The sequence below is a fragment of the Rhinolophus hipposideros genome, assembly GCF_964194185.1.
Source record: "Rhinolophus hipposideros genome assembly, chromosome: 1".
Lineage (NCBI taxonomy): Eukaryota > Metazoa > Chordata > Mammalia > Chiroptera > Rhinolophidae > Rhinolophus > Rhinolophus hipposideros.
The window spans coordinates 73,502,860-73,530,544 of record NC_138047.1 but is presented as its reverse complement, the minus strand read 5'-3'; the positions used below and the strand labels follow the sequence as shown (position 1 = coordinate 73,530,544).

General features: G+C 36.3%; 1 protein-coding gene across 7 annotated transcripts in view; it reads left to right on the top strand.

Moving 5' to 3' along the window:
* Positions 1-4,770: 4,770 nt before the first annotated feature.
* EIF4E (eukaryotic translation initiation factor 4E) overlaps positions 4,771-27,685 on the top strand; it is a 38,680-nt gene continuing 15,765 nt past the window's right edge. The window contains exons 1-4 of one of the 7 annotated variants that reach the window (XM_081046396.1): positions 4,798-4,823; positions 7,819-7,852; positions 25,452-25,558; positions 27,509-27,548. Coding sequence is in view for 3 of the 7 variants with exons in the window: in XM_081046392.1 (XP_080902518.1) it covers positions 7,823-7,852; positions 25,452-25,558 (137 nt within the window). In the remaining 4 variants the exon portion in view is untranslated. Of the gene's footprint in view, positions 4,824-5,051; positions 5,135-7,818; positions 7,853-22,612; positions 22,704-25,451; positions 25,559-27,508; positions 27,549-27,685 lie in introns of those variants that run through there. The other 6 variants (XM_081046398.1, XM_081046392.1, XM_081046394.1 and 3 more) reach the window with 6 other exon arrangements.

Below are 27,685 nucleotides of genomic sequence, written 5' to 3'. Positions count from 1 at the left end.
GAAATGGCATGTCTAGATTGTCCCTGAATGTAAGTTTTGTCTCCCTGGAGTTCCACCCAAATCTCTGAATTTTGGCTGTTTACTATCTTGTGAGTTATCTCTAAAGACTATTAATCTTGTCCTATATGTTTTTAATTTTTTCCAATTTCAATTTTAAAAGATAAATTAAGTTAATTTGGGGAAGTACCTTACTATTGGCCCAACACACTACTGACATGAATTTTTCATATACTCTTTGTAAAGTATTTCTTTCTTGTTATTTCAGACAACAATCTTCCTTCTTAGGCAGTCAGTCTAATTACAATCTAGTCGATATTATAGTGTTAAGAGCCCTGAAGACAGAACTGTTCTTGGGAAAGTTATTTAACCTCAGTTTCCTTATTGATCTCAGAATGCATTTTGAAGATAAAATGAGGTACTATCAATGCATGTGAATTGATTAACATGGTGCCTGGCATATAGTAATTCTTCTATTACTTACATTAGTAGTCCTGAGGCTAGCCTTTGGTGCAGTTTTAAAAATTAGATTTAGGTTTTCCCCAAATATTTGTTAGCAATTTACCTACAAATAATCAAGAGGTTTACTAGGGGAGACAACCAACAATTAATTAAATAATTAAATAATGTTTAATATAATACAGGGTTTAGAGCTAGGGTTATTATGAAGTGTTCTGAAGAAATATAAAGCAGAATAATTGGATAAAGAGTAAGGAGTATGCCTATTTAGATAGGGAGCTCAAAGAAGGTTTCCCTCAAGAGATGGCATTGGAACAGAGATCTAAATAAAATGAGGGAAGGAACTGAACTATCAGGTGAATGAGTGCTTGTTAGCTGCAGCCTTTTGGTTCTTAGTCACACGTCTTTGTATGCGTACTTAACTATTTATATTTCTATAATTTAGGATGCCAAGCAGATCATACAGTCTAGGAAGGAAGTGACTGGGCTTTCCACGTCCTTTAGATAGCCTTCAGCAATTACTCATTAGTACTTCTTGAAGGGTTTGTCAGTTCTGTAAATGAACTTAGTATTAGAAGTCCTTTAAAGAGAAAGGCATTTGGAAGAACCTATCAGAGGAAAGCAGCTATGATATGGAGGAAAGAATCTTAGAATCAAGAGAATTCGGTTTGAATTCCAGCTTACCACTGGCTAGGTGGACTTGCATGTATATCCCCTAACTTTACTGAATCTGTTTCTTTATCTATAAAATGGGGATGATAATGTTTAATTCAACATAATTGTTATCCAGATCAAATGAAGTAATTGATATGAAAAATACTTGGTGCGTTATAGGAAATCAATAAATCTTCATTTACTTAGAAAGTTTGGAATATCCTTAAAGATACCGGGCTGGTTGGTTCTCTGCATAAAAGAATTCTTAAGCATATTATACTATACTAAAAAGAAGAAATAAGAAATGTGTGTGATAATATTACATCATGGGAATTATAGTTAGCATTAAGTGCTTAGTACGTTCCAAGAACTATTCTAAGCATGTTACCTAGATTAACTCATCTATTTCTCATACCAACCATACAATATAAGTATATTATTAAGCTCATGTAATTCATGACAAAAATGAAACATAGAGAGACTGCTTACGGTCACACAGTAATTGGTAGAGTTGGGATTATACACCAAGGTAGTTTGACATCAGAACTCATGTTCTTAATGACTAAACCATACAATTTATTCTGTGAGAAGCCATCATTTTAGGTCTTTTCTCAGGAAATATCACTGTAGAAAGTGACAATAACAATAACAAAAATAGAGCATAAAGGATAACTAAATTTAAAAAGACAGTAAAGAAGGTTAAAAAAGTAACAACAATGTTAGTGTTAACTAGAGGTTGGTTTACATTATATCTAAATACCCAACATTGCAGTATTAAGGATTATTTGTTTTGTAATTTCATATTCTCTGTCTCCTACTACCCACTTAAAGAAAAATAATTGCTTAGTATTGATCAAAGACTAAGAAAAGCATCTAATCCAAACAGAATGCCTAAAATTCTGAGACCTGGTTTTTTTTATTTTATTATAAATTGTAGACAGTGCAGCAGCAATATTTTTGAGGGATAGACCATAGCCAATATGATCAATTTGAACCACAGCTGAACAATGGCCAGCAAAACAATAACTAGAAAATATAAATAAAATTCCAATGACAAAGAGGTAAGTATGTGATTAAAAGCAACTTGTGTTCTATCAAATTATTTGGTCTTTTACTATGAGTTAAATCTATAAAGATTAATAATATATAACAGATTGAATATATTATGTAGAAAAAAGTTCATGACTATTTACAGATGCTAAACGATAACCAATTATTCCAGGCTTATAAATAATGGTTTCTATGATAATGTACTGAGCCATAAGTAGTTATGTACTAAACTAGATAACTTGATCAAGTAGAATAGTATTACAATACCATATCTCATTTCATTATTTTTAATTACTCTTTATTTTCTTTAAGTATAAACACAAATATGGTAGTAAGGTAACAAATATAATTTTTTTGGAACAGAGAAACAAATTATAAAATTTCTGCTCTGTATATCTGATTGGCAAAAATCAAACGACCACATACACACATAGATAAAATCCTAATCCCCAAATCTTTGACATGGTAGAATCTAATGGTGATACTAGTCAAAGACACATGAATGTACCATAAAACACGTATACAAAATGGAGAGAAATGAAGTTATAAAGAAAAAGAGCAGTATCAAGTGTTATAAAAGTACTACGTAGGATGATTGACAAAAGTGGGGAGTTTTTTGATCAAGAGAAATGTTAATAAAATAAAAGGTATCATTAAAAATAAATTTTAACAAAAATCACTGGGTTTCAATTCCATATAGGGACTGAAATTGCCTTAATTCTTTGCTCTGTTATCTAGCAGCATCGTGAAAATGGGACATCTATGCTTGTATCTTCTCAAAGAAGATAAGCAGATACTACTTTTAAGATAAGCAGAAAATACCTCTGAGATCAACTGTAATTATTTTGGATAGTTTAAGTAACTATACTAGTTACAAGTTACAGATAATCTCTGTTAAGTAGAAATCCATTTATCGGTTAATTTTTTTAGAATTCCAGCTACTTTAAACCTACTAGAGCTAAGCTGACTGGATCAGTCACCTCTGACATCCAAAACACATGAGCAGGCATTGGTTTTGAGTTCTAACCTAGCCTCAATTATGAGTTAGTCAACTCAAGCAACCATTATGTACTCAATAATAGGTATGACACAGCTCTGGACATCAGCATCAGCATAAACAGGCAGGCACAGGCTTATACTGATTTTTCTGGTGTTTACATTCCTAAGAAGTACGAAAACTAGTACTAATATAGTGTCTTTCTCATTAGAATGATATAGTAGCGCTCTACTAGATTTCTTTCTTTGTTGGTTGTGCGAATAACCAGACTGGGCGCAATAACACTGCCTTGAGCGATGATAATACAGTGTCTCAGAGGGAATGGAAATACAGGAGGCCAGCATGGCGATGCATTTCTAATTGACAGTGATTGTTGTGACTATAACAATGTTTTCCTGAACTTAAAAAACCTCTACTGAGGGGTTATACAATTATAAAGGGGGAAAAAAAGTCTTTAACCTTTAAAATTGCATTGGTGTACATGAGCATGCAACAAAGTAAACAAAAAACTTGAAAACATTGTTAAAAAAAAAAACAGCAAGGGAAGCAGCTGATCCTTAGCAAGGCAGAAGGTTGCTTATTATGAAGCACTTATAGAGTCTGATGCATTTTCAAAGCAGGTTACAATCATTACCACAGCACACCCTTGTGAGGTAGGTGCATTATCACCTGTGGTTCAGAAATGAACCAGCTGAGGCACTGAACGATTAAGTCACTCGCCTAAGGAGAATGAGTCAACGTCGTGTCATAGTTGACCCGGCCTAACGACTCCCGACCCGTCAGTCCAGGGCTTAGTCAGCGGGGCCCGGCGTGGCTTCCCGGGCTGGCACCTGGACTTAGGCGATTTCGGTTCACGTGGAAGCAGGATAGTGGAACCAAGAGGACAAAACTTCCCAGTATTTTTTACTTCCACGCAAGATTTAGCCCTGAGGTCTTAATCTCAGGATTTGGGACAGGAGCAGCTGTCAGGTGCTGTCTCCCCTTCCCTACCTGTGGCAAGGGGGTACCGTGGGCGGTTCCGCCACCCCTTTGCGCAGTGATGGCAAGTGACCAGCGGCGTTAGCGGAGTCGGGAGACCGGGGAGGGTTGATTGCTTCAACAACGACTCTCCATCGCCGCTGCCTCTTTGGAAACAGAGGAAATGGTGGGAAGTCAAAAGAAAATCCAATAAACACACAGGCGCCTTGTCCTAGGACCTCAACTAAACAAATGAAGCCTTATTGTGCGTGCTGAGCCTCCAGTTCCCCACCTTTCGGGAAAGATGGGAGGACAGGGCAACAAAGGGCACAGCAGGCATGCCTGGCAGTAAGTGCGACAGTAGCTACCCAGGCGGTCCAACAGAGGACTGAAAACCATTCTCCAGCACGCGAGTGTCTGCGGCGCCGAGAACCGCACAACTTACCCATCGACCACGTGACAAGTCTTTTTTTTTTAAATTTCTTTGCACTAAAAAAAAAAAAAAAAGAAGAGAGACTCCACTTCCCAGAAGCCTCTCGTTACCCACGCAGCCGCAGTCTTGCGCAGGCGCCGCCAAAGCCAAACGGACACGTCCGTCACGTGGGACAGTAACCGGCCAATCCGGTTTGAATCTCATTTTTTTCCTCTCACCCCCCCTTCAGGAGCGGTTGTGTGATCAGATCGATCTAAGATGGCGACTGTGGAACCGGTGAGTATTGCCTTTGGCCCCCACCCCCACTGGTCCCCGCGCTCCGTCTCCCTTCGGACTGGGGGGACCCCGCGGGATGGCGTTCCCGGCGCGCACGCTACCCCCTTGTCGCCCCCTCCCCCTCTTCTTGGGCCTGACTTTCCCGTGGGCAACTGGGGGCGCCCCGGAGACTGGCCAGGGCGGCGTGTAGCGCACACGTTCTGGTGGGGGCCTGAGGGCTGGGGGAGAGAGTGGGGGAGGGGCGGCGTGGCGCCTCCTGCGGAGCCGCGAGGTGGCCCGCTGGGTGGACGGTGATCCGGCCCCCGGGATAGGTGTGTGCGGCTGGTCTTCGGGATGGGAGGGCGCCGGGCGGGCTCCGAGCGGGCGCCGGGAGCCGCAGGGAGGATGGGCGGCGTGCCTGCCTGGAGAGAGATGGAGGAGGGAGCCTCGGGGTGGCCTTTCCCCTCCCTCCTTTCCTCCAGGCCAGGCGCTGGGGCGCGGGGCGCGCGCGGGTCTTCATTAGACCGGTGGGCCGGGGAGCCGGTGGGCGCGTGTCCCCGGAGGGAGGGCTGGGCGGGAGTGGTGCCGCGGCGCGCGCGGGGAAGCTTCGACCTCGCCGAGCGGAGCCGAGAGGGGCGAGCGCATGTTACTCCGGCGCGCCCGAGAGTTGCGGGGGTTGGCGGCCGGGAAGACCAGAAAGGTTTGGGTTGGGGAGGAGAACCTCGTGTCAGGCTGTGACGCGCTCCGAGCAGGCTGAAGGGTGCTGGTGGTGAGAAGGGGGATCACATTGTCCTGGCCCCTCCATGCTGGAGACTGGGCTGTCATGGAGGAGGGAAGGGGGAGGAGCGAAACCTACTGATCGCTGCGGCGGGTCTGGTTGCGGGCTGGACCCGCTGCGTTTCACACGCGCCTGTCTTCCATTCATTCATCCTTTTCGCGCTGTGCGCACGCCTCAGCGAATGCGGATGGATCTAGAGCCACTCTTCCGAGCCTTTATCGTCTAAAACATTTCTAAGACAGTTTATTGGAAATAGGAACTTCTACAACAAATTTTCCATTAGATTAATATTTTTCTCTTTATCCGTTCTACGGGCTTCTCGCTCAAATTGGGCACCATTTTAAACTTAGTGGAAGCAAGTTGATCCGAGAGCAGAAAGTTGGCAGTTACTGCTCCAAGGAGAGGGTATCTTTTTCGTAGTTTGAGTTTCCCGGTACTGGCTCACTGAAACTTCTAGGCCTATGTTGCCTGTTTAGGAATGTCATACCTAAGTGACATTGTTTTGGAGGCATAATGGAGTTTATTAACAACCAGAAAACCTGTTTTTGTACATCTTTAATGGTAGTTTGTAATTTTGATAATGGTTTACCAATTTGCTTTTTTTAAGGACTTTTATAACTATTTCCAGAATTTGTTATGGAAAGGCCTGTAGAATACAAAAAAGCTTATTTTTCATTACATTGATGTAAACTATTCTTACTGTTGTCAGAATTTAAGGCGGCTCTTCTGCTTGATTACTTGTTCTTTTATGGGTACTAGTTTTCATTTATGTTCCTGGAAATTATGTTGACTGCAAAACTGCTCCGTAAGTTGCTGATAGAATTATGTAATTAACTGACTTTAGAACATTAATCTTACATAGGTAAAGACGTAGGATAAGTATGTAAAAATTTAACTTAAAACCCTGTTAATGGGTTCTAATGTTCAGTTTTGACTGCATCCGCACTCCTACCCACTGTACCAGTGTCATTAAAAAGCATTAGAACTGGTAATTTATGGGCAAGGCTAAAACCTCTAAACAAAAAGTATTCTGTGAAGTTTCAGTAACATTTAGGTCCTTTGGATTTTGCAAAGCTATGCAATTTTGTTTCAGAAGCACAGAACAGCACTACAAAGTGTTGGACTATTTTGAGTCAGTAAATATTTATAGATCCTGATATGTTTAAGACATTGTACCAACTGTTCTTTAGTATACAGAGTTATACAAGACGTGATTCTATACCTTGTTCAGTGTAAACGCTTTAGTAAGCTTAATTCCCAGTGATGAGGTCAATGAGCAGCATAGAATTTGTTCTAGTGCCCACCCTGTGGAGATTTGGATACTGCATTTAAATTTGGGGAGCAGGGAACCTGAAAACCTAAAGTGTGTGAAAATGGAAAGCCAGATTGAAACTAGTAGTTTGAGGATGTATGTAAAATAGAATTGAAGTGTTCATTTTTAGTGAAAATGCAGACTTTTACTATTAATGCACCCTTGTCCAAGTTTATTTAGAATTCTGAGAACTTGGAATAGCGTGATTTTTTTTTTTTTTAAGCAGCTGATTAGTATTGGTTGCAATTGAGGTATCCGTGCTGAAGCCTACAAAAACATATTTGTTCATTGACATTTTAGCTAGTTGGTGAGTTTCCTTATTCCTTTTCTGCTGGACATAATCATAAGCACTTAAAGAGCCTTGGATTTTTCCTGCTTGTCCTACCTTTAGTAGGTATTTAGAGCTTTTTATCTGTGGATGATAACAAATATCAGTTATTTTAAATTTGATATATTGTGTTATTTTTCTCAAGTGTGTGTATGAGTTAACATTCAAATATTTGTTGAGAAACTTGATGGGGCAAATTAAAGGAAGCATTTTCCCTTTTTACAGGTAATATGGCAAAATTCTGAACACTGGGATAAATAGTACTCTCCTGTTATTCTGTTGGCATTTGAATTGTGGCTAGGTCATAATTAGACTTAGTTGGTGAAGATGGCAAGGCATTTTCCCCAGGCCATCTTGTCAAAGAAACGGTGGGTCATGTTTCTTTGTAGCTGTATCTTCATTCTGCAGTCTTGCGTTGTTTTTTTTTTTTATAATTTGTAGTTCTTTTCAAGGTAAGAAATTAAAATTTTTTTAAACTGAAGGTATATAATTTTACTTGTTTATACATTGTGTCTTGATTTGTTTAGACTACATTAATTTCATAAATGGAATCAACTTGGATAGTCAGCTGATCTGTTTTCTTTTTTATATCCTTTAGAGACATGCTTTGTATTGCAAAGAGTTTATTAAAAGTAAGTTATAAATATATATTGATAAATATGTTGTTACATAATTCAGTGGTCGTTTAGTTAACCAAAGACTGTTGATTGACAAGCAGGCTTTGCAAATTAATATACGTGTTCTTGCTTTAATGAAAGAATCCAGTATATAATAATTCATTCAAAAACCAACTAAATTCGGTTCTGGTGTTTATATTCTAAATTTCATTTTATACTTCGAATTAATAGTATGCATAATTGTTTGACTTACAGAAATTCAGTTTAGAAATAGATACAGTTTACTCACTGAAGTTGCAGAGAATGAAATGTAAAATCAGTTATGTAAACTTAATCCAATTTGGACAAAATTCTAGGCAAAATTTTTTTATAAAATATTCTGTATATATATGATTAAGAATGTGGAAGTATCAACAGTCCTGGACATAACAAGGAACCTGTGAAATAGTTGTTCTTGCAATGATATTTTCTATTTTTCCTTCCCTACTGTTACTGGAAACTTTCTGGCTCTTTTTGTATCTATGACTTGCTCCATCTTTGTTATAGAAACTTTTGAGAAGTGGAAACAAACATGGTTTATAGTCTAATGTGTGTGACCTTGAAGACTGAAAATTTTAAGTGAAGCTGAAAAATGGGAATAAGAAGATATCTTACAGTGATTTTGATGTTCTAATGCAGTGTTCTGAAATGACAGTTTGTCAGTTATAAAGGACTAGATAAAGTTCATTTTCCATGAATGTGTTGCATACAGGTGTATCCATGCTACTTACATACACTATTTCCTCTCTTTACTAGGAAATTTACGTAGCTGCCTTTTGATTGTCAATCCTTGGCCATTAGCAAGAAATACAAAGCTTATGATCCACAAGCTCAGATACTCTTCCCACTTCTGTCTCTACCATAAAAACCACTAGTGTTTCATCAAAAGTTTCCTGTCTGGAAAAAAAAGAAAGGATCACTTTTGTCTCTTAGGTAGTCATTTCTAATCACTTCTAGAACCTGAGAATGTGGTCAGAAAAATAAGTTACTGTGTTTCCCTGAAAATAAGACCTAGCCTGGACAATCAGCTCTAATGCAACTTTTGGAGCTGATTGTCCAGCTAGGTCTTATTTTCGGGGAAACACTGTAGTTATATTGGTCATATTTTAATAACTGGTCCAGAACTTGTGGGTAAAGAAGTGCTAAAGAAAATGGTCAGTTTATTTACTTTTCCCCCTTTCATTTGATTTTTGGACCTTGTCAATTCAAATCCTTTGCCAGTTAAAATATTTTGCGGGCCCGGCCCGGTGGCTCAGGTTAGAGCTTCATGCTCCTAACTCCGAAGGCTACCGGTTCAATTCCCACAGGGGCCAGTGGGCTCTCAACCACAAGGTTGCCAGTTCAATTCCTCGAGTCCCTCAAAAGATGGTGGGCTCTGCCCCCTGCAACTAAGATTGAACACGGCACCTTGAGCTGAGCTCCCGAATGGCTCAATGGGTTGGAGTGCATCCTGTCAACCACAAGGTTGCCTGTTCAACTCCAATAAGGGATGGTGGGCAGCGCCCCCTGCCTCTAGCAACGGCAACTGGACCTGGAGCTGAGCTGCGCCCTCCACAACTAAGATTGAAAGGACAACTTGACTTGGAAAAAAGTCCTGGAAGTACACACTGTTCCCTAATAAAGTCCTGTTCCCCTTCCCCAATAAAATCTTTAAAAATATATATATTTTGCTAGTGAAAACAGGGTAGTAAAATAAAAAAAAATGTGAATATGGAATTTATTCTCAACTATGTTTGTTCTTTTTAGTAAGTTTGGTGAGAAATTTGGCAGAGTTAAACAGTTGTTTTGAAAAAGTTTTGTTATGTTCCTAATCTTAAAAGCTAAATTGTTTTGGGAAAGTAGTAATAAGACTGTAAGATTTCTCTGAAAGTCATGGCTTTACAATAATCTTTAAAGATAAAATGTACATATGTATGTTTTTAGTTGTATATTTTAAACTTGTTATTATAAAATGCTATACAGAAATTATTTAAGTATTAAGGCAAGAAAATTTGGTGTCTTAATTGGAAAGATAAAACTTAAATCTTTTTCTTGTAGTTTCTTTTCTAATCCTCTTAATGTTATGGGATAAGTACTTTTTATAGATTAGAAGTTCATACTTCAAGTGATTTTTTTTTTTTTTTTTTTTTTTGTCAAGTCAACATAGTTTCCAAGTGAAAGAGCTGGAAATCAAACCTAAGTTTGGGCCTCAAGCTTTATTACTATTCTGTTCGAAAAAAATAAATTCAACCAAAACAAAACAGTCCAAGTCTTTATCTTCAGTAACACTCCTGCCTTAAGGATAAAATCAATGCATAGGTCATCATTATACACAAATAAATATAAAATCATATCTCTGAAAGGATGTACTAGATGATTTGTGGGCAGTGGCATAGTGGGTTACAAGTGATACATTTTTTTTCTTTTCATTTGAACTTGTACACTTTAATTTTTTAGTAGTGCTTAGGATTGTAAAATCTTGGATTTTGGGTTTTTAATGGTGTTTAACTTTTTTTTTTTGTAACTTTGTTCTTGAATTAGTAATACATGCTCATAGCCCAAAATTTAAATGGATCTCTAGCAATCTGCTGATGACCGCATTCTCAGAATAATGTTTTTAAATGCGTTAAATAAAATACTTAGGATTACAAAGGAATTTAGTTCTATTTACGTGTACAGTTAACATGCGCGGCATTGAGGACGCTCCCTGGCACAGGCTGGGTCTTACTGGTGTGAGTTACCTGTCTCCTACTGTCTGCAGCTGCCCTGTCCTCTCTCCAGAGCATCCTGTTAATCGGGTTTTTGAGGGTTCTTCTGGAAAGGTCTGTCCAAGAGAACTTTGTGATGATGGAAATATTCTATATATGTGCTGTCCATCATGGCCAGCACTAGCCACACATGGCTAATGCGCACTTGAAATGTGACTAGTCCAACCAAGGAAAACAACTTTAAATTTTACTTAATTAACTTAAATGTAACTTTACTTAAAATTTAAATCCATATGTAGTTAGTGGCTACTGAATTGGACTAGAGTTTTGACATATACAAACATGCATTTTGTATTTGGCCTAATTTTGTAAAGTACAACTGAATATGACCAATTAGGTTGGATAAGTTATTGTTTAATTTTGTCCCCAGAAAACTTCTCTCTTTTTTTTTTTAATATGGAACTCTTCACGAATTTGCGTGTCATCCTTGCGCAGGGGCCATGCTAATCTCTGGATCGTTCCAATTTTAGTGTATGTGCTGCCGAAGCGAGCACAACTTCTCTCTATATTGTAAACTTTCAAAGATAATTATTTGGTTTTGTATGGAATTGAAATTGTCCTATGGCCTGTTTTTGTTATTTAAAAATATGTGTGTGAATAGACAGTACTTTTCATTGTTCAAAACTCAAGTTTTGTACAAAACAGTACGAATATACAGTGAAGCCTCCTCAAGCTGATCCCATCCAGGTCGATCACTTCTGGAGGTAATTAGCATTGTCATTTTGTATCTTTCCATAAAGATTTTTATATGTACAAGCAAATATGATATATATATATATATATATTTCCTTTTTAATTGTATTGGGGAATATTGGGGAACATTGTGTTTCTCCAGGGCCCATCAGCTCTCTTAAGTCCAGTTGCCATTTTCATTCTTTTAGTTGCTGGGTGCACAACCCACCATCCCATGCGGGAATTGAACCAGCAACCTTGTTGTTGAGAGCTCGCACCCTAACCAACTGAACTAACCAGCTGCCCCATTGGAAGCTCAGCAGCAGCTTGTTGTCTTCAGTCTAGTTGTGGAGGGTGCAGTGCACTGGCCCATGTGGGAATAGAACTGGCAACCCTGTTGTTTAGAGAGCCATCTAGTTGCCCCCACGTATATTGTTTTTTAAAAAATAATTGGTAGTCAACTATATACACTATTCTGACACATTGTTTTTCACTTCAGTGTTCTTTAGTGCATTGCATATCATCACATAAAGCTTTCACTTTTTTTCTGATGGTATATGTTACATGGTTTGGTGTTACAATTACTTCTATATTGATTGACATTTAGGTTATTTCTAACCATTTGCTCTTTCAGTGCTCTGATGAATGACTTTTTACCTATATCATTCCATACGTGAGGTAGATAGTATACCTATAAGGAAAATATATAAGCTAAATGTTTGGGCAACAAATTTAAAATTTAAAAACTACTAATCACATACAACATTTCTGCAAGTATAGTTGACTATCAGACTACTTCTTTTAGAGCTCCTCTTTCAAATTGTGAAATGTTTATATATAGAAAATATAAAATACGTATGTGTGTAAGTTTTAGAGCAATAAACTGAGGAGCCATGGTACCCATCACCGAGACATCATCAGTAGGCCAACTTTATAGTTCATGATCACATTCATAATTTTTTACCCCCATCCTGGCTTGTGTCATATTCCGCTGATTCTTTTGATAGTATAATTATCTTTAGAGTTTACAGTCCACTATATGTATCTCTTAGCTATGTGTTTTAGTTTTGAAAAACTTACATGATACGTAAGGATAGTATTGCTACTGTTAGTTGAAGATTCCCAAGAGAAGATAACACAGTTTCTGGGTTATAGTTTGGCTTCAGCTTCCTGGAATTTCTAGTAGAGCCCCCCTTGGGGAAACCAGTGGGCAACATCATGAATGTTTTCTGGGAAACATAGGGCTCTGGTGGAGCCACACAGAAAACCTTCAGTTTGGAGGGTGGTTTGGGGGAATGAGCCTCTCTTGTTTTAAGAGTAGGTTAAAGCTGAACTCTTCTAGTGTGAAATTCTTAGCTGTTCCAGGGAACGGCACAAAGGAGAGAAAAGGAGCTTAGTTAGCACATAGTTAAGCTGAGTTAAGTATAGATAAAAGTTAGGGCCAGACACACCATGGCAATCAGTGTTTTTCTTTCTTTTCTTTTTTTTTTTTAAAGGGGGTAGAATAATAGGCATCTTGCCATGAATGTAGCTTGAATCACATTGCTCCGATCTGGACTGGTGCTCTCTCTATCCAGTTCACACCTGTCTTTCTTGGATCTCCTTTTATGTGCTCCTGATGCTCCCTCATCTGACTTCTGTGCTGCACCTCTCAATTTTCTGTGTCCCTTTTCTTCCTCTTGTTTTCTTGTTCGCTTTGGTGTGTCACATCTCCAGTAGTTTTTTGAGAAGAATCATTTCATAAAAGTTGAAGATTTTTGAGACCTTACATTTTAAAGAATATCATGTTTGTTGTTAGGCTGGGTGTAGAAATCTTTCGAATTTTAAAATCATTGTTGCATGGCCGTCTGCAATTATATATGTTGATAAGTCAGAAATTATCCTGATGGCTGTTTTTGTTTTTTAATGTGACCAGTTCCCTTCCCACTCCCCAGAAATCTGTAGACTTCTTCCTTGTCCCCATTTCACAATGACATTCTTTAGTATGACTATTCTCATTCATCGTTCGGGGTGCTCATTGGAATTTTTTAATATGGCAACAACTCATATCTATCACTTCTGACATATTTAGTTGTTATTTTCCTCTCTTTCTTTTTGAAACAGTTATTCAGATAGTGGGTCTCCTGGACTGATTTTCTGACTTAAAAAAAATTAAAATTAAATCTTGCTCTAATTTGCTGTCTCTTTTTGCTTTATTTTATGGGAAATTTCATTTATTTTCCAATCTTTTCTGCCTGATAATTTTAATTTCCAGATGTTCTCTCTCTCACTTCATTTTTTCTGAATATTCACTTTTATAGCTTCCAGTAATTCTGTGCATACAAAATCTTAACTTACCCTTTTGAGGATATATATAGGTACATATTTTAAAAGACTTTTTTTTTGCTGCCTATTTCTTCCAAGTTGCTTATTTTCTTTTCAGTTTTGAACCCATATGGCAGCAATCCTAGTGACTTGGAGTAGGGAGAGGGACGTGAGGTTTCTAGTTATATCCCAAACAGCTCTCACAGAATTTAATTTACCCTCTTCCTTCCTTCACTCCCAGTTCTGAAGGTGTTGCCAGCTCCTGAGACTTTAAGGGTCTGACTTTGTACATTGACCAGTTACTGCTTATCCTCCGTCTACTTTCCAGCTCTTTTTTTCCTGCTTTCCCCATAGTTGTGAGCTTGAAAGAAAAAGAATCACTTTACTATAGCTTTAGTAGAATTTTGAGAGGGAACAAAATTGGAATTATTTATTCAGACATTTGAGTGCCTGTCATGTGCCAGGCACTCTTGAGTGTTTAACCCAACTCTCTCTGGACCTTACAGCAACTGAGTTATTGAATAGAAAAGAAATAAAGAAGAAACACTTACCCTGATATTTTAGAAGTAACTTATTGATGCATTCTGATCATAGAATACAGTGTTACAGGTTTTTTTTAGGCAAAAAGTACCAAGAATAATAAACCTACCAAGCAGTTTACAGCATTCGTGTACTCAAGTGCCAGTACCTTCAAATGCCTGGAAATTACAAATCTAACAAGTAATTTGCAGGATTCATAAATAAAAGCTATACAACTCCACTGAGGAATACAGTGAATGACTTTAATAAATGAAGAATCATAATTTATTTTTGAAAAATTTAATACTGGAAAGAAGTTAATTTTTCTCAAATACTTAAATTCAGTACAAACATTTTGAATCAAAATGCCAAAATCTTTGCAGGTGGGGTGGGAACTACACTTTATGCTGGGGTCCCCTAACTGGCCTTGGGGCTACTTTTGTATAGCCTTCTAGCTAAGAATGGTTTTTACATTTCAAAGGATTGTAAAACAAAACAAAGAATAAGAAGGATCACTAGCCTAGAATAATTACTCTCTGGCCCTATACATAAAAAGTTTGCAAGCTCATCCTTTATAAAATGATCGTGAAGGTTAATTGAAAGAATAAACAAATGAGAATTGGCAGTAACTTTCTGAAAAGAAGGAGATAAGGGAGTGGGGAACTTGCTCTACAACAAGATAAAAAATTACTGGACAAAGGTAACTTAAAAATGTGATATTGGTGCAAGTGGGGACTGACAGATCAGTGGAACAGACGAGCAATCCAGAAGTACGAAGTGTGATCAAACAATAGTGAATGTTTAACAAAAAAATATTACAGTAAAAGTCACACTGCCATTAATCCCCCTCAAAATACGCCCTCTTGCTTCGAACACACTTATCCTATTGTTCTTGTCACTTTCTGAAGCAGTTCTGGAAGTCCTCTTTTGTGAGTGTCTTTAATTGCGCTGTCATGGCTGCTTGGATGTCCTTAATCAATTCAAAACCTTTCATGGTCATTTTGACTTTGGAGAGGAGCCAGAAGTCACATGGTGCCAGATCTGGTGAATAAGGTACATGAGGACATATTGGAATGTTTTTATTTGACAGAAATTGCCATACCAGAAGTGATATGTAACACGGAGCCTTTCCATTGTGATCAAAAGATACGGTGAATGCTGCTGCTGATGCCATCCCATGGAAAGGCGGGATCTTCAGTACACGAAGCGGCTTGTCGAACCTTAGTCACAGTGTGTGACAAGTTTCAACCTGTTTGGTGCAGTCAGTTGGGGGTGAGTTACGGTTGAGAGAAGGTGTGTTTTAAAGTGTGCCATAAGTCATCCTCCATCATGACACTGCTCCATCTCACATGTGGCTTCTGGTATACGGCAATTTCTGTCAAATAAAAACATTACGGTGTGTCCTCATCCACCTTATTCACCAGATCTGGCACCGTGCGACTTTTGGCTCTTCCCCAAAGTCAGAATGATTCAAGACATCAAGGCAGCCATGGCAATGCAACTAAAGACATGAAAGAAGGCTTCCAGAACTGCTTCAGAAAGTGGCCAGAATGATGGAATAAGTGTTTGAAGCGAGGGGGGGTATTTTGAGAGAGTTTAATGGCAATGTGTCTTTCACTGTAGTAATTTCTTTTAAGTTTAAATTTTCACCGTATTGTTTGATTGTACCTTGTAGACTTAAGTATACATTTGGGCTTCAGTATAATTTTGTTAGAACAAATTTGGAACATTTAAATTGGTATGAGGAAAATAAAAATCATCAGTAATTCCAACAACTAGGTGTTTAGTATTTTGGTTTACTTGTTTGTGCATTATTTTTTCTCACCATATCACCTTTTTGTTTCTTTTTTCTTTTCCTTTTAAATAGACCTTATTTTTTAAAGCAGTTTTAGGTTCACTACAGATTTGAGCAGTAGATGCAAAGGGTTTCGGTATACCTCATGCCTGGCCCGTGCACAGCTTCTCCACTAGCAGTAGCCCACACTGGGGTGGGGGGTGCATGTGTTACATTGGGTGAACCTACATGGACACTTCATTATCACCCCAAGTCCATAGGTTACATTAGGGTTAACTCTTGTACATTCTATGGGTTTGGACAAGTGTATATGGCATATATTTACCATTGTAGTATCATATACAGAGTAGTTTCACTGCCTGAAAATCCTGTTCTCTGCCTAGTCATTCCTCTTAATCTCTGGCAACCTCTCATCTCTACTGTCACCGTAAGTTTGTCATTTCCAAAATGTCGTACAGTTGGAATCATGTAGTATGTAGCCTTTTCGGATTGGCCTCTTTCACTTAGTAATACACGTTTAAGGTTCCTCATGTCTTTTCACAGCTTGATAGCGCATTTCTTTTTAGTGCAGGATATTCCATTGGCTGGACTACAGCTTATTTAGGACTTCTTACATTAAAAATAAAGGATCTCTCTCCCCAGAAAAGTAAAGTGCTCATTGTTTATATTTTATGTAACCTACTTTTCCCCACATTTACATTAGCATTCTAAAATAACTTTCCAAACGTCACATTTAGTGCCATCATGAACACCATGATTTATGTTACCATTTGGTTGTATCGTTTGATAACAGATATTGTCTCTACTTTTATTTACTAATATACAATATATGAAACACTGTCCTGACAGTTTCTTTGAAGAAATCTCTGAGAAGTGTAATTACTGGCTTAAAGAATATAGATCTTTTTATACTTGGAAGCTTGATTATTATTTAAGCTCAGTCAGTGGAAGGATCTAATCTACTCTAAACTGGGGGATGTTGGAAACTGACTATACCCTGTTTTTCTAACTTTTTAAAGAAATATAGGTCGATTTCTTTTGAAAGATGATTTAAATGCTTGTATAAAAGGACAAATTCAATTTTTCTTATTAAAAATGTAGTTTACATCGAAATTTTAACTGTTAACTTTTAACATTATAGGGCTTTTAAAAAACTAATAGGATTTAGAATGAATTTAACTGCTTATTTAACTGACATGTAAAGATTTATATTTTAAAACTAACATTAATATCATTACATTTCACTTATGCTTTTCAAAGTTTTGAAAGGAATAAACTTAGAAGCAGTAGTTAAATTTGTTAAAATGCTTGCCTTTCAGATTTTAATTATAAAGCTTATTAAAGAATAACTGAAATAGAAATTACCATGTTACTGGAACCGGTATAATTTTGTGCACTGTACATGCTTGTCCTGGTGTCATTTTAGTATATTTTGAAGTACTTTTAACTTTTGTATAATGTTGAACTTACATAAGCCTTTCTTTTCCCTTAAAATTAATTAATTAATTCATTTTTTATAAGCCTTTCCATAGTTATTTTTAAATGTAAGTCTTCTGGTAGCCTTTGGTTTAAGTAGCATTGACATTTAAGGTTTTTTTTTATTAGCCTTGTTATTCTAGATCATATGTTTATTTCTTATGTCTCTATTACCTCACTTTGCTTTCTAGATTTGTAATTTTGTCCTAAGCTACATAAGTTGTGCAGAATAATTTGGTTGACAGATATTAGTGTTACCTTAAGAATTAGTTTATTTTAAATGTAGCAAGATGCTTACAAGTCTTTCTAGTATTTAAGAGTTAAGGATATGTGCATCCAAGTTTTAAAATTCTATACTAGAAGGTCAGAAGTTCTAGTGTGGTCTGTAGGGATTTTTTCATATTGTTAAAATGTAGTTAAGGATAGCATGCTGTCTACTCAGAAATGTAAATTTTTAGCTATGGTGCAACAAACTTGATCAACTCTGTTCACTTAAGAGTCTGGTGCTACTCATTAATTTTAGTCAGTTAATTGGGTTATTGTTATTTAAGTAAATTGAACAGCTATTAAAAAGTACTGCCTTTTGAATCAGAATTGATATATATGGGGGGGTCTCACAGTCCTTTGCATGAAAAAATTCTTCATCAGAGTAGTGCGTTAAATTTGAAGTCTTTATATTTTGCTAAATCTCCATTGTTTTTTCTACTTCAACTTTTTAGTTTAGATCACCATTTAAATCGTTGTTACAGACAAGGAAGAAGACGTGCAGAATCCACAGCACAGCCACACTTTCTTGATAAGTGATGTCAGATTAGTTGGTATTCCTTTACTATAGATACATATTTGAAAACTAAAAACCAAGACAATTGATTTAATTATTTGTGCTAATTTTCAGTGTTCACACTAAATTTTTCGTTCCTTACAAGGCACGTGGTGAGAATCTACTTGTTCTTGTGTACTACTTAATTCAGTATACTAATTTACATATGGGAGGCTGCTGGGGGAAATTCATCTTTTGCTGAAAAGAGACCTGGGAACTGAATGTTTGGAAACTAGAAGGAAGAGTAAAATATGAAGTCTGTTTACGTATCTTGTATTAAATAATTGTCTCCTCAGAATTGGTTATTTGTATCCATAAGAGAGAGGCTTTTATTTTACACTTACCTGTATTTCTGAGATATTTGACCACGTAGGCATTTCGTATGCTGTCTTGCATACTACTCACTGTAATTAATCTTGGCATTCACTTGCTGTTGTCTTAGTGGGATTGTGTGTGTGTTGGGGGAGGTAGAGGGGTACCATTCACACCTTTTTTCCAGTCGATATTGGCAGTGGTGTGTACCGTAAGATTGCGAAGGTGCTGAGCCTGAGGCTGGGGTGCAGTTGAGTAGTATGTGCTGTGGGGTTATGCTGGCGGGAAAGAGGACCTGGAGAACAGCGTACAAGCATCCAAGTCTGCGTACTTTTGAGAGTGAAGAGGGTGCTAGTAATAATGATGCTGAAGCAACAAACAAGTAAAACTAGGACATAAGGTAGCCCTAGCCACAAACACTGACAGTCCTGGATTTGAATCTCCAAGGGCTTAGATTTGAAGAGTGGAGAGAACAGTAGTTTCACAGTATTGTGAAGATTGAATGTATTGAGATGATATATTGAAATAATGTATATAAAAATATATAGCACTTTTCTTGATAGTTTGTAAATGTTGCCTGTCAAGTACAAATTCAGTTTGGGGGAGGAAGTGTGAGCGCTGGTGTTACCACTTTAAACAGTTGTAAAGCCATCATCCTTTTTTTACTTTGCTTATTCTTATTATTTTATATGTTTATTTAATGTATGTAGTGCTTTCAGTTAACTGAAATGTTGGGTTAGTAACCTGTAGAGATAATTGCAGCTGTCTTTTTGCAGCATTTACATTTCCAGCCTGGCTTGCATGGCACCAGAGTGGGATCTAAACCACTGCTCATGCTCTGGTAAAAAACTAGTTTGTTTTTAAGCAATTTCCAATATTGTGTTTTTGTAAAGTGTTAAAAATAGGATAAAGATGGAAATTGCATACAAAATATAAACTTGAATTTGATGTTTGTTTCGACAGACATAAAAGTACTGTCAAATTGCTGGGAAGTTTTCTAAATGATTACTTTCCGTTTCTATACTTAACCTGGCTGTGGGCTAGAACGTGTAGAATTCTGTGGACCACACTTCGAGTCACTGCTTCAAACCATTATTAGTGTCAGGAAAACAATTGATTTTTGCATACTTCAAATTAAGGCTTAAGTGATGTCCTCACTTGGGGAAAAAGTCCTGAAAGTTTTTCGAACTAAATCTTTTTTTAGTGAAATAATGGAGGACACAAATTGAGTGTCGTGAAGGAAAGGCTCATTGTTATTTATAAAAGAGATAGTTTGTGTTTTGGGGTTGAGAAATATTGACTATTAATAACCATGGAAAAGAACACCATGGTTTTGCAATTTAAGCTGTGTAAATTTGACATAGTGAGAAGCAAGAATCTAAACTTTAGTCAGATTAGGAAAAAACCCACCGAAATGATGCTAGATTTGGGAAATATCTAGCTTTATAATATTAGGATTGTCCCACAACGCTAATATTATGCCTGATACATGTGTTGATCTTTGCAATGTGTACAAAGTTGAGATTCTTTACAACTGGTTGTTTAGACTCGTCCCACCCTTGCTCAGCTTTTCTTCGTCAGCTTTCTGTTGTTAACAGCTACTGAATCCCGAGACCACTAAATTGTAATGTTGCACATTTTTTATTTGAATCTCATAAACTCAGCAAATCCAAAACCAGGTTTAATATTTTGCATTTAAACTAGTTGTTTTTTGTTTCTTTATTTGTCATCTGTATTTAATCACTTTGACCTGTCAGTTAATGGCCTCCATTGCTCACAAGCTGAAAAGTACTTTTAGCCCGACCTTTGAGGCCTTTCACAATCTCCCCCAAGCCTACCATCCTAGCTTTGTCTGATTTCAGGTACCCTTTCAGTCTCACTGGTGCCTTACCACCTTCTAGATAAACACGCCACCACCTCAAGGCTTTACATCTTCTAGTCTACCCACCTGAAATGTGTTCTACAGTGGTTTTTCAAGTGCATTAAAAATGTGTTTAATTAATTTGACAATAGTCATATCTGTTAAATTAGCATTTCCTGCTTTGCATAATTTTTTAACCTAGAAATATTGGTAAAACGTGGATATTTCAGATGTAATTTCCAGTGAAATTTTCTTATGGGGGAGACCACCAAGCTGAGAGGATAGAGGGATGTTGTGTAACTTGGCTCTAAGAATTTGGTTTTAAACTGAATGTAAATTTAAAACTATTTTTACTGTGTGCTCTATAGGAAGTAACTATAAAAATAACAAGTTTGTAAAATAAAATTTTTAGTTCTCATACAGGTTATATCATTATTTCCTTTACTTTTTTTGGACAGTCTTACATAATTGAGAATATGTGATTAAGTCAGGTTTTGTTTTAACATATTCCATGAAAACACCAGGGAGAATTTTGTGGAGTTGGTGATATAAGTATCACATCGTCCTCCTCTTAATGGTGATCCTATTGATCCTGTCTCATATACCTCATTAGTTAATAGCCCTGCAAAGACTTTTAAGAGGAGATACAATTCCAAAATACTTTAATTTTATGTCAAGTTCAATTTATATTTAAGTACTTAGTGAATTAAAGACAATGAAAAAAATTAAAAATTTGTTATAGTTAATTGAGGTTTATGCTTAACTGAGGACTAACCTGAAAGCATTTTTGTTATGGTTCTTTTAAAAATATTTTTATTTTTATATATATTTGGCCCATAATTATAAATCACGTTTTGATTGAAAGAATTTACTACAGTGTGCCCATCATTCTGCACATCATTTCTCATTGTATATGTTACCATAGATTCCAAAGGTGTAGAAATGGACTTTTCCCCATAGAATGGACCACCCCCATAGAATTAGCCTGGAAGTTTTAAATAACACTCTGAATGGATATTGTTGGTGGTTTTTTTTTTTTCATCTAAGTTGAAAATAACAAAAAGCATCCTGATTATTTAAATTGAAGTTAGGAGGTTTTCTAAAAACAAAATAATAAGTAGAAAGAAATGAATAGAAAATGATTTTGTAATGAGGCATGCCTCCACAGTGTCAAAGAATCTTTTTTCCTTTGCAATACTTTACAACTTAATTACGAAATCCAAAAACTTAGAGTGAATGGTGTTTGGTTTAAATTTCTGTTGATTAAAAATGAACTGTTGAAATAAATCTGGTCATAGCAAAATAAGACCTAATGAGAAATTTGTACTGAGAAAATACATCCTCATTATATGCTTTTTAATATTAATGTGTTCATAAGCAATTTGCATCATGAATTGATTTCTAAATCTTATTCGATTTGATCTGTGCCATGTGAATGAGTATTTTCATAGACCATATGAGTATTTTGTATCTTCGTAATTAATTGGCTAATAAAACATTTTTGCTTTAGGAGAGTTTGAGACATTTGTGTAAGTTAAAAAATTTGAACACAAGACCATTAAACTGTAGATAGTAACTTAAAAGGCTAAAAGAAATATCAACTATGCTTATTGTAAAGATTTAAAAAGATTTCAAATACTGAAAAGGTAATTGTGGTTAATAAACATTTTTTTCAGTGTTTTAGAACATTTGTCTTAAAATGTAAAATGTTTATTTAAAATATTAAAAGTAAAGACTGAAAGATTTTAAATCAGTATACTTATCAATTCATACATCCACATGTATTTACTTAAAGATGAGCAGCTATTTGTATTTTATTTACAGGAAAACTCAAAATTATATATTATTAAAACATCAATTAAATTAGGATTTTTAATTCAAAAGTAAACTTTTAATTCTAGGAACTGATTATATCTTCCCCCCTGAGATTATTACCTGCTTTTTTAGTTCCTTTGTGTCCAGAGACCTTTGATACCCTCTAAGTCTTCTGTCATTCTTCCAATGGTGAAAAGTCGAATAACAGAAAAGACAGGAAAATACTAAGAGTTAGAGGGTAACATTTTGGACCCCATGAAACTTGTAATTACTTAGGCTGTAATTCATTGTTGTTGTTTTTTTTTTTTTTAATATACTGCTGAGGTAATAAGATTAAGTAAATGTGAAATTTTGGCTTGTAATGAGGAGTTTGAACTTAAGAATAAATTTTTTTTCCTTTTTATTTTTTCCTTAGATAAGAGAATTTACAGTACTTAACTTTGGGAGGAAGAATATGTTTTAATCACACACCCAACCTCACAAAATCATATATGCTCGACCCTTTGGTAGGACCATTGTTACTGTATTAAACTCCATGATCGTCATTATTGCTCCTTTAAACTATTAATAGTCTTTTATCTATTTACCCAATACCCAATACTTACCCAGTGTTTTTCATTCTTTTTTGTACTTCCATGCTCTCTTATGGGATTTTCCCCCTAGCCTAAAGACTTTCCTTTGGTGTTCCTCTTTTTTTGGACCTCCTGGTAGGTGGTGGTAGGGTGTGTGTGTGTGTGTGGGAAGAGCGGCAGTGTCTGTGTGAATCTCTCTATTTTTCCGTTTCTGAAGGATTTCTTTTTCCTAAGCACCAAATTCTAGGTTGACAGTTTTTTCTTTCAGCACCAAGATGTCATTTTGTTGTCTTATGACTTGCATAGTTTCTGTTGAGAAGTTAGCTGTTATTCTTAACGTACCTGTGAAAGTAATGTGTATATGTTCTTTTTTCCCTTCCTGACTGCTTTTAATATTGTCTCTTCATCTTTAGTTTTCAGTAGAGTCTGATGTGCCTAGGTGTTGTTCTGTTTGTATTTACACTATTTTGAATTCTCTGAGCTCTTTAAATCTGTGACTTGGAATTTCTGATGAGATTTGGTTAAGTTTTGGTTATTATTTCTTTCTGTCTTGCTTCTGTCCTGTTCTCTTCTCCTCTTTTGTCCTTGAACTTTATAATCACCCGTTTCTTACTATTTTCCCCCTTCTGTGTTTGTTTGAATATTTTCTATTGGTCCATCTTTGAATTCACCAATCCTACAGTCTGTTGAGTTCAGTCTGTTGTAACTCATTCAATGAGCTCTTAATTTTGGATTATAGTTGGAAGTTCCATAATATCTATTTGATTCTTTTTAAAAATAGATTTCAAGTTCCTGTTCAAATGCTTTCATTTTTGTTTTCATCCCTTTACACTACCTTTTCTTCTGTTTTACCTTAGTAATCATAGTTATTAAGTCTTTGCCAGTTCTGTTATCTGGATATTTGAGTATCTTTCAATGAACAGTTGAATCTCTTGAAAGTTAGTTACTTTAAACAAATTTTTTGAATGTTTAGGAATGTTTGTTTGCTGGGTATTGTAGATAATATTCATAGAGGCTCAGGATTGTTTTAATCATCTCTGAAGAGTGTAGAGTTTGGTTCTTGAAGGCATTTATAGGCAGATTCCCTTGATATCCTCTCAGGGGTTGATTTTAGGATTTATTAGATAGATGTATGTCACCTTATTCCTAGAGGATGAAATTCCTAGAATTTTATTTGAAAATTGAAGTTTTCCAGCCACGCACTCTGGCTGTGTCTGAACTCAGTTTTCCTAATCGTGTTCCGCCTCTGAAGTCTTGACTCAACTGTTCACTGCTAGGCACCCCCAGAGTTGCACTCTGAACATCCCATTTTAGGAGTCAGCCAAGGACCTATGAGGGATTTGTTTACAAAGATTTTTGAGGCTCTCTCCACAGCTCACTTTTTACACTGTCCCACAAAGCCCCCCTACCTTGTCAAGCTCTAACTGTCCCTTATTTTCTCTATTCATTGAGAGTGTCTCTGGAGACCATCATTAATTTTAAAACATAACCCCCTGTTATGAGTGACTTTATAAGCTAGCAGAATGTAGTTTCTTGACATGTCATGTTGGCAAGAAAAATGTATTTTGTAAAATAAGTACTTACTGCTTATCTGCTGAGATCTTTTAGATCATACACCTCTGATTACATAATCTTGTTAATGTAAACAAAATATCTGTTTATCTGGTTCAATTTAAATCTGATGCCTAAACTCTTGTTTCAGTACCACCATGCCTCCCCACCCCCCACCCCCCGCCGCCACTTATATCAGCTTTTGTTTCAGCTTCTTCTGGTGACTTTACTTGGCTCTCTGTTGACACCTATTTTATAATAGGATGAAGAGCTACATTGAGCAATGTGGTGAATGTCTATTATACCCAGGCGCCTTTTTTTCTGATATTAGATGACAATTATGTCTAATCTAGATTTAAGTTCAAGCCAATGTCCAGCTTTTTTGCATAGGGCCAATTGGAAATGACAGAAGTTGCTGAACTTTTAAGTTACCATATGTCGTAACAGTATGGCATGAAGGCAAGGACCTTAATGTGTAGAATTGGCTTTGACATTTTATAAAATGTTTTTTTCTTATTGTAATACAGTTTATATACATATATGTGTTTAGTTGAGCCAAACTGATGACATATGCTAGACAGCAAGGTCTCAAATGCTCCCGTATTGTACTTACTATACTCTTCGTGGTCTCTAATAATTTTTCTGCTATTAAAACTTGTAAATGGAAGATAGCTATATATATTATTGTTATTATCGTGTTTCCCTGAAAATGAGACATACTGGACAATCAGCTCTAATGCGTCTTTTGGAGCAAAAATTAATATAAGACCTGGTCTTATAATATATATAATATAATAACATAAATTATTGTATAATGTATAAGACTGGATCTTATATTAATTTTTGCTTCAAAACACCCATTAGAGATAATTGTCCAGCGAGGTCTTATTTTTGGGCAAACAGTATGTTTTAAATTTGAGAAACCCTTTGCTGTTAATGAAGGTGTGCTAGAATGGGGAGTCTGGGGCTTATCTTAGAGTTTGGTATGTGGTCTATCTATTGTGTGAAGCGCTTCTGTTGTAATTTCTTCTCCTTAAAAAAATGTTGGCACTATTGGTTTAAGTTTATTTAGAGTATTGCTGTCATAAATGTGTTAAGAAATTTTAAATAATGTTTATTCTTTTCCATTAGGAAACCACCCCTACTCCTAATCCCCCGCCTACAGAAGAAGAGAAAACAGAGTCTAATCAGGAGGTTGCTAACCCGGAACACTATATTAAACATCCTTTACAGAACAGGTAAGCTTTCTGATGCATATGTTTACTGACGTAGGCAACAGGTAAATGGTAAACAAGACAGGTTTGGAGGAAAAGGTTAGATGAGAGTAATTTTAGATATGTCAGGTTGAGGATTCCATTTTGACTTGGATGACCCATGTCTAACAAGCATTTTTATGTGTGAGTCTTGAACTCAGACAGGAGAGCTGGTTGAGATAATTGGTTTGAAATTCATCAGTAATTGGTGATAGTAATTGAAACCACATTAATAAATGAGTTCTTTTAAGAAGTGAACTTGACCCAGGACAGAGGCTTTGGGATATCAGCATATAGGGAATTTTTTTTTTTTTCTGAGGGAGAATGCCCATGAAGGATATAGACATATGAACTACATAAATTATATGTCACAGAAGGTCAAATATGCATTGGATTGAATGATAAAAAAAAAGTCCTTGCTAACATAGGAGAAGGTTTAATAGAGAGTATATAATAGAAACAGATTGGAGTAGTTTCAAGGGTGAATAGAAAGTATACGAAAATATATAGAGCAAGAACAGGCAACTTGAAGTTGGACTATAAAGGAGAAAAGAGAGAGCGAGGAGATTTGGAGTCTGGAGTTTTCGCCAATGTCATCCTACCCCTTCCCAGTATGTTTGTATTTTTACTTAATTGTCTGTCTGGTTTATATAATGAAAATTAACATGAATTCATTGGGAGTTGATGGTGGGAAGAAAATGGCAACACGTAAACATTGTATTATAATCTGGAGGAAAGTAAATTGGAATTGACTTCTGAAGGTATTTAAGTATTTCAATTTCTTTCATTCCCTCACTCCCACCTTTTACTCTATTTATTTTAAAGATTCCATAAGCCTGTCTGTAGTTTAGTGTCATTTATCTAAAAAGTATATGTTCCCTTTATAACCTGGATATTTTTTATCTATTCTTCATTATCATAGACCTATGGAAATAATAGTCCAAACGCGTCTTATGTCATTTTTTCATAGGATATCTATGGTTTAATATATCCGTTAGTGAGGAAAATATCAGTTCTTTAGCCAATGGGGATTGTCAACTAGTGAGTGAGAGATCAAAGGTCTAATGCTCCATAAAGGGTAAAATCCTTTCTTAGGAAAACACTACCAAAGGTATTAAGTGGAACAATTGATTAGTGGGAATTTCATATAGTTCAACCTAACCAATAACAACAAAATCCTTAGTATTTCTTCTTCTTTTCAGTGGTATCTTTAAAAAGTGGTACCTTTGTATGCCTTCTGGCTGTATGTGAACACAGTTCTTAGTGTTGCTGTTATCGTAGGAAGAAGTAATAAAGGCAGGTAATCCTCATTGCTTGAGTGAAATCTTGAGATTTCTGAAAAGTGTCCCCATCAGAAAACAAACTGATTAAATCCTAAAATGAAGTCTCTGAGGATTTCAATTTCTCTGTAATTTTTGTATTCTTCTGCTTTTTAAAAAAGATTTTACTTAAAAAATATAGCTAACATACAACATTATATCAGTTTCAGGGGTACACCATAGTTATTCAAAATTCATATACCTAAAGAGCTGATCACGGTGATAAGACCAGCAACTGTCTGACACTGTACCATGCTATCACAATATTATTGACTGTATTCCCCATGCTGTACGTTACATCCCCTTGACTTGTTTTATACCTGGAAAATTGGATCTCTTACTGCTCTTCACCTTCCCCTCTTTTTAATTTTTCAATTACAATTGACATTCAATATAATTTTATATTAATTTTCAGTTGCCCTTTATAGTGGTTAGACGTTTGTATAATTTAAGAGGTGATCCCCCTGACTAGTCTAGTACCCACCTTGCACTATACGTAGTTAGTACCGTGTTATTGACTGTGTTCTCTATATTTTAACTTTACATCCCCATCACTATTTTGTAACTACCAACTTGTACTTCTTAATCCTTTCCCCTTTTTCACCCGCCCTCACAGCCCTCCTCCCATCTGACAACCATCAAAATGTTTTATTTCTGTGAGTTTATTTCTATTTTGTTTGTTTATTTTGTTCTTTAGATTCCACATATAAACAGAATCACATTGCATTTGTCTTTCCCTGACACTCAGCACAGTACCCTCCAAGTCTTGTCCAAGTCTTGTCATCCATGCTGC